Source organism: Carassius auratus, linkage group LG48F (genome assembly GCF_003368295.1).
Source record: "Carassius auratus strain Wakin linkage group LG48F, ASM336829v1, whole genome shotgun sequence".
Taxonomy (NCBI): domain Eukaryota; kingdom Metazoa; phylum Chordata; class Actinopteri; order Cypriniformes; family Cyprinidae; genus Carassius; species Carassius auratus.
The window spans coordinates 2,522,220-2,530,159 of record NC_039300.1 but is presented as its reverse complement, the minus strand read 5'-3'; the positions used below and the strand labels follow the sequence as shown (position 1 = coordinate 2,530,159).

General features: G+C 38.3%; 1 protein-coding gene and 1 non-coding gene across 2 annotated transcripts; one reads left to right on the top strand and one right to left on the bottom strand.

The window, feature by feature from the left end:
• Positions 1-1,532: 1,532 nt before the first annotated feature.
• Positions 1,533-1,604, bottom strand: trnam-cau (transfer RNA methionine (anticodon CAU)). The gene has a single exon. It is a non-coding gene; the product is annotated as a tRNA-Met (tRNA).
• A 349-nt stretch (positions 1,605-1,953) lies between these two features.
• fbxw12 (F-box and WD repeat domain containing 12) lies at positions 1,954-7,849 on the top strand. The gene is made up of 10 exons (XM_026241494.1): positions 1,954-2,116; positions 2,617-2,654; positions 2,780-2,949; positions 3,027-3,148; positions 3,294-3,500; positions 3,598-3,762; positions 6,599-6,809; positions 6,939-7,117; positions 7,196-7,326; positions 7,424-7,849. The coding sequence occupies exons 1-10, from the start codon at positions 2,021-2,023 to the stop codon at positions 7,521-7,523; spliced, it is 1,419 nt and encodes a 472-aa protein (XP_026097279.1). The 5' UTR covers positions 1,954-2,020; the 3' UTR covers positions 7,524-7,849.
• Positions 7,850-7,940: the final 91 nt, after the last annotated feature.

The window sequence follows — 7,940 nt, the reverse complement described above, 5'->3', positions numbered from 1 at the left end:
AAAAAGACAGCTATAAAATATATAAATGTTTGTCAGATGTAATCGGAAGTTTGTATTGTTCCTTCCTTCATATAATTTGACAATAACAGAGCACATATTGTCACATCATTTAATTGTAGTTTTGCTCAGCTCAGCTTCAGTTGAGTGTCTTTCCTGTTGGGCACAATTCAAGACCAGATGCCTTCTCATTACTGTACTCTGTACTCAGCTGTAGCGCTAGCGAGAAGGTCACTGCAGTGTGAGGAGATCTCTCTGATACTGACACTCTTCTGTAAAACTGTTAGATTTTATGTTAAGTTATCATTGCCAAAATAAGGAGATGGAGAACTGTGCATTCAGAAAGTACTAAGACTGCTTTATTCAGGTTTTCTTTAAATAAATGTCACAAATCTGTTTTTGCTGTTGAATGTGGACAGATGTGAAAAAAGTATGGTCTGAATGAGGGTTTTGTTCATTAAAAATAAAACCATAAAAACATTACTTGTGAAATAAACATTAACTGAAATAAAATAATTAAAAGCTTAAACTTATTTTATTTCAGCTAGTTGCCACTGCAACATTTTTGTTCACTTCATACTGAAGTAGGCTAAAATAACAAAAAACAAATAAACCAAATCTAAAACTTAGCTTTATAAAAACTTCATAGGCTTATACATACTTAAAATAAAATAAAATAATAAATGAAAAAAAAACACAACAAAGTACTAAAATTTTAACTAAGATCCACACAACCAAATATATAAATGTAAAATCTAATTAAGAGTATTAACAAAAACTATAATATATCAATGATACATTAGGCCCTGCATTCACAAACAAATAGCTATCGGCATCATGCACCAACTTATAGATGTTTAGTTATCTTTTATGTTGTTAAATCTGATAAAAGATTAGTGTTTCTCCTCCACTGAAACAGGCTTCATCTGGTCTGTTCAGGTCAATAACTGATTATGTTTAGTTCTACAGTTCACAATCACATGGCTTTGTGATTTTATGATTTCAGGGGAAATACTTGGATGGACTTGTACGTCTCTGGGTTATGCAAACTATTCGGGTGTGTACATAATTTTGTATGCTTTAATTTACAGAGTTATGTTTCTATCAACTTGTTAAAAATTACACCTTCACTTGAAACCTGCATGCAAAGACTAAATGTATTCACTGTCACTCATTCATCACGATCTCACAAAGTAAAAAAAAAAAACACCATGAAGGTGACTGACTACACGATGAAACTTGTTTCAATGTATTTGTTTATAAAGGTGAGTGCGTGAATTCCAACCTTAACTCCTTTGATTGGCCATTGCGTTTTAGAAATCAACAAACATTTTTGTGAATGGCTGCATGCTCACCTCTGCTAAATCAGTTTGCCAAATCTATTTCGTTATTGCTATTGTTACCAAGAAACCGATCCTAGACCAGGACTTACTGAATATAAATAAAATTTGCTCTTTGAGAGACTTCATCTCGATATTCCGAGACGTTCACTGTCGTACAGTAAACACAAGTCTCAAGAGGATAAAAACACATCTTAGCAGAGGATGGTTTCGATCCATCGACCTCTGGGTTATGGGCCCAGCACGCTTCCGCTGCGCCACTCTGCTGAGAACGAGCGCAATACGGGGAACTCGACGTCTTATATATATCACATCGTTCATTTTCTTTAATTGTGGTATTCCACACCGTGATTTACTTTAAGACACCGTTTTGTTTATTTTAAAGGTGATGAAATAATGACAATAACAATGTTTAACATCGAATACGGTTAACATGTACAATAGACTGTGTACTGTAGACTTTAGTAATATTTTGTTCTTGATTAATGACAACATTTCAGTAGGTTTTCAGTAGGACTTTACAAAATGATTAAATCATTGCGTGATCAGTATTTTATGTTATACATGCTCACAGTCATAGATATGTGTGCTCTGTGTCCCTGACGTTGTTCCGTAGAATGCGTCATTACGCACGAAACTGAAAGTTCCGGCAGTGCAGTGGCAGGACTGCGAGGACTGTAGAAATGGAGATCTGGCAAAGTTTACCTCTGGACTGTCTGATTAGTATTTTCTCACTTCTTCATGATGAAGATTTAATCAGAGCATCCACAGTTTGTAAGGTAAGCGACCCTGAATGAGGATTCATTTAAAAGTAGGCGTCGGCTCAATTCTGAATCAACCGCTTCTAGAACAGTGCAGATCTCCTCCCGATACAGATGAAGCACAATAGCACAGTCATTCTGGACACACTGATGCGACGGTTATCACGTTGTTATATATATACTGCTGCTGGATAAATAAAAGTGATGCCTGAACATTGACACTGATAAACTGACTAGACACTAAATTGAAAACACACAATTGAATTTTAAAATATCAGAATTAATTTGAATTAATAAAACAGACAGACCATAGAGTTAAGATTACAATAATGTATTTATAAAGTATATATATATATATATATATATATATATATATATATATATATATATATATATGTATATGCATGTATTTATATATCTGTATGTATTCAATTATTTATTTTTTGAGAAAAAATAGAAGCTGTGGTCAGACTTTCGGATCCCACTACAAAAGACATGAAAATACTCTCTTTGTTTAGGAATGGTACCATGCTGCCGAGACGCCATGGCTTTGGAGGTAAGTCACTCAAGATAATTATCTGTATCGGCAAAATGCATTCATCTTATGATGTTGAAAAGCTGATATCGATATATACCTTGTGCTTTACATTGTGAGACTGTTAAGAGCATATCCCTGTGTAGGAGAATGTGTCTGCAGAGATGGAGTTTCTGCAATGTTTCTCAGCTGCTCTCGGACGCAGGAACACACTCGTGGAAGGCTTATTACCTGCGCCGCTCTCACCTGGAGATGAAGATGAAAACAGGCAGGTCCTGTGCAGACTACACATGCAAAAGCCTGCGAGGCCATAAAGGCAAGTGATCGCATCCCAGCTATTTGAAATGCTGCTCAGTTAATGTAGTCTTCATGAGTCTTTCTCTGATTGCACAGGCAGGATTGTTGGTTTTACCTACCTGGTTGGAAACGACGGCTGCTCAGACGTGTGGAAGCAGACACCAGTGGTGTGCAGTGCATCTACAGACGGCACAGTCAAAGCATGGGACATTCACAAGGTATCACAGGCGTTCTCCTTCATGTGGTAGAGACCTCATAAAAGTGTGCGGGAATGAATCTGGATCTCAAGAAATGCCTTGGGCATATTTCACCCCAAAATCAAAAATGGTATTCATCTAAGATTTATTTTGATATTCCATGCAGGGTGTTAATTTATGGTCCAGCCCTGCTCAGAGCCCCATGCAGGACATCACAGTTGATCCGCTGCAGGCCGTTGTTATCACTTCTGATAACACAGGGACAATCAAAACCTGGCAGGGTGCGACTGGAGAGGAGGTGGGCTGCTTCCAGTCAGGATACTCGAAGACCACACTGCTGTCATTCAACAACAGAGACAGCTCTTTCCTCGTGGTAGGCTATCATGCATAATCAGACTTCTTTGGTAAATGTGTAGTTATTGCCCAATGAATCAGTAGTATATGGTGGAGGCCTAATCTTGTGTTTTTAGGTGGGAAGTGTTCTAGGGTCTCTGGTGGTCTTGACTTGCCCTGCGCTGTCTGAAGTCTCCAGACACGTGGTGTGCGACTCCTTCAGTTTAAACCTCCTCCGCTCATCACCAGATCAAAAATGGATATTCACTGCCTCCAAAGAAAATGTTGACTTGAGCCCGAAGGTAAGGCAAACGCTCTCTAAGCTGATTTCAGTCGATTTCACTGTTACAATAGATGTTATTCGTTTGTAAATTGTATTGTCATTTACAGTGCTTCAAAGAATAAACTCTTCATAGCCATTTAAAAAGTGTAACATATATATTACGTGTACCTTTGTTCTTTTTTCAATTAAAAATAAAAATAGTGTTTTTCTTCAAATCTAACGTTTTACTGCAGTGTATCATGTCAGAGCTCAATGGTTTGGTTCAAGGGTTAAAACTGTGTTTCTGTGGAGGAAACAAATGGTAAAAGTACAATGCTGGAATATTATGAACAGTTTATAAGCGGTTGTTACTGTTGTTTTGTATTGAACAGTGGTTATATAGTTCTGCAGTGATGATGGATTTCTGTAGGCCAACCCAGACATTTGATTCCTTGACAGAAACACTATAGCATTCTACCATTGGCTTCTGGATATTTTCAGAAAATAAACTGTGACCTGCAAACATTTATTATTCTTAAGCATTTCACAACTTTTATGAATTTTGAAGCCTAAATAAAATTGCCATAGTTAAAGAGATAGAAATATAAACTCTATAAGAACAAATATAGACTAGTTTTTGAGTTTGAATGGTTTGTAGGAGAATGATTTTAAACACAGGGAGGATGTGAATGTGTTCGTAGATGTGTGATGAGGTATAATATCTGACAACCTCTGTAGTTCTGTTTGGACACTTGTTAGCAACCGCATTCAAGGAAAAGCTTTGAAAAAAAAAACAGTAGTAGTAGAATAAAATGTGAAAAGGCCAAAATCAGAGTCAGAGCGCTTTATTGCCAAATATGTTTGCTCATTCAAGGAACAGTCGAGGAGAACATTTAATGGTTCTTGAGGTAGATTGTCTGGGGTAGAAACTGCTCTTGCGCCTGGCCTGTCCTGGTGTTTGGTGCTCTGTAACGCCGGTCAGATGGCAAGAGTTGAAAAAGGAGATGGATGTGAGGGATCCAGAGTGATTTTCTGAGCCCTTTTCCTCAATCTGGAAGGGTGGGCAGGGGAGCACCAATAATCGTTTCAGCAGTCCGAACCTTTTTCTGATCTCTGATTTTGTAGCTGAACCAAACCAGACAGTTATTGAAGTACACAGTACAGACTCAATGACGGCTGGGTAGAACTGTGTGAGCAGCTCCTGTGGCAGGTTTAACTTCCTCAGCTGGCGAATCTGAATGACTCCACTGCTGTCACAGTGCTGTTCATGAAGTGCAGGGGGGTTTCTCCTAAAGTCCACGATCATCTCCACTGTTTTGAGCGTGTTCAGCTCCAGGTTGTTAAGACTGCACCAGACAGCCAGCTGCTCAAACTCTTGTCTGTAAGCAGACTCATCACCGTCCTGGATGAGGCCGATGACTGTAGTGTCCCCTGCAAACTTCAGGAGCTTGACAGAGGGGTGTTTAGAGGTGCAGTTGTTGGTGTACAGGGAGAAGATCAGTGGGGAGAGGACGCAGCCCTGAGGGGCACCAGTGTTTGTGGAGCAGCTGTTTGACATGAATTTCCCCAGTCTCACTAACTGTTGCCTATCTGTCAGAAAGCTCATGATCCATTGGCGGTAGGGATGTAACGATTAAGTCAAGTCAAGTCAACTTTATTTATATAGCGCTTTAAACAAAATACATTGTGTCAAAGCAACTGAACAACATTCATTAGGAAAACAGTGTGTCAATAATGCAAAATGACAGTTAAAGCAGTTCATCATTGAATTCAGTGATGTCATCTCTGTTCAGTTAAATAGTGTCTGTGCATTTATTTGCAATCAAGTTAATGATATCCCTGTAGATGAAGTGACCCCAACTAAGCCAGAGATTAACTGCGAGCCGGTTGAAAATCAGTTACAATATGTGATGATTCAAACCGGTTGAGATGCCAAACAAAGCGCAGAAAAGAGTATATTTTCTTTTCACAGCTCTATTTGTTTACAGCATTAATCCAGGAAACACTAAATCATTGTTGTTCATGAGCACCACCTGCTGTCAGAGAGTGAATCTGCTCTCTCTCAGCTAGTCTGCTGTTTCTTTCTGATATGTTTTATGTAGCATAGTTTCATAAAACTAAAGTCAGAACGTTCTGTTTTTGGTTCAGATTTTGAAATTATACAGCTTAATTTAAGATAAAAACTACTCATGCTGCATGTATGCTGCATCTTTGTTTGGATCATGATTAAAATCCAGTTGTTGCCTCTAATTTTAATTGGAAAGAGCACAGACAAAGCCTTAGTTTGTTCATATTAAGAGATTTATTTTTGTAACTTGTTTGATTTTGGGGTTTGTGTTAGTTTTGTTTTGTTATATTTCAGTTTCACAAAGAAACGTGCATCAATGGCCTAATAAAACAACAGCTTATCATTTACTGTTTAATGTCTTCAATCTGAGAAAATCGAATTGTGAGTTGAGTAAATCATTACATCCCTAATCGGCGGATGGAGCTAGGAACAGAGAGCTGGTTTAGTTTAGTCTGGAGGAGTGCTGGGATGATTGTACTGAAAGCCAAACTGAAGTCCACAAACAGGATCCTCACACAAGTCCCTGGTTGGTCTAGATGTTGTAGTGCAATCACATGTTGACTGCATCATCTACAGATCTGTTTGCTCAGTAACCAAACTCCATGACCTCTGATGTTATTTCAGGCAATGAAAAAAATTCCCATTGAGTTCAGGACGAAGTGCTAAAATGCTAACTCATCTCTGGGCTTACAATAATTTGTCATCCCTGCATCACATTTTTTTATGACTTTAAAAGCATTATAGTCATCTCGTTTGAAAGTTTGGTATTTTATTTTGAAATGAATGTCATCTGGTGTGTTCTTGGGAGGTTTTCTACAGTGACAGTGTGTGTTTCCCTGCTGAAAATGAGGACAGTCTGTATCACAGTCTGCCAGTCACTGGCTGTTGTGCTGCTTTGTTTCTGCCGTCTCAACCCGCACGGCTCGCAGTCATCCATTCTGATGGACGCTTCAACAACAACACACTCTCAGTCTTTGACCTTACCATGAAGGAGTCCAAATACAAAAAGGAGACACAAGGTTGGCCTTAAAAAAAAAAAAAAACATGTTGCTTTCATATTTCTTTTTATATTTTGAACACAAATTACAAATAAAATTATTATAATGCAATAATCTTTACTGATACAATATGTCATGCATTCATTTTAGCTCAGCAAGTCGCCTCTTTTCAGGTGGCACTAAGCCATCGTTCGGACGTCATTCTGGAGGCGAGAGGAAGCAGCACTCTTCTAGTTACAGACGGAAACCATCTGAAGGTCTACACATTTAAAGGAGAACTCGTTGCTAGTTTTGAAGACCATTTACAGCCAATCACTGCTCTTTGTGTGGTAAGCGGTTTGACCTATCAATATAAAAACTCTCCCTGTGGACAGTTTGACATAAAAATGAATTGTGCTATCTTGCAGGACAGTTTTAGGGTGGTGACAGCATCTCGTGACCTGTCCCTCAGAATACTGACCTGGAGAAACGATCCAGAACATGGACTTGAACTTGAAAGCCAATATCATTTGCTCGGAGGCTCCTTCACAAGATCCAGGTAGAGCACATCTCCCATACTGTCAGGTGATTTTTTTTTTACACGCACCCTGTTTTGACAGGTAAATTGACTATTTTGTATAAATATGTATTTGCAGAGGATTCACCAACGTTGCCTGTGATTATTCGACTATTGTGGGCTCTGTGGAGTCTGTGGATGGGAACGATGTTCTGAAGGCTTATACCTTTGATTTCTGACCTCAAAACCACCAGATGTATTGAGATCTTTTGTACTTACTGACTAGGGCTGCTTTTCCCAAAAACATCGTAAGCCCCTGAGTAGATCGTAGATCCATTGCCACCAATGGTCTCTACAATCAACTTAGCTTACGATGCTTTTGATAAACACAACCGAGATCCATGTATAGCATGAGATGCTCTTACAATAATGAGACAATTAAAAATGGTTTTGGATATCAAAAAGGTTACAGGGAATTGTGGGATTGTTTGCATAAAATATATAACTATAATATGACTAACTTTTCCTCTTTGCAATAAAGCTAATCTCAAAAGATTCCTTTCTTTTTAGTTGTCTGCAATCTAATTATTTTATTACAAATAACTGTACAGAGAGTTGGTACAAAAATTTCAGTTGCAATGCTTTTCAAGTATTAG

Coding starts and splice junctions, on each gene's coding strand:
- fbxw12 (XM_026241494.1), top strand. CDS start 2,021: ATGGAGATCTGGCAAAGTTTACCTCTGGACTGTCTGATTAGTATTTTC. Junction 2,655..2,779: donor GAGACGCCATGGCTTTGGAG/GTAAGTCACTCA, acceptor ATCCCTGTGTAG/GAGAATGTGTCTGCAGAGAT. Junction 6,810..6,938: donor ATACAAAAAGGAGACACAAG/GTTGGCCTTAAA, acceptor CATTCATTTTAG/CTCAGCAAGTCGCCTCTTTT.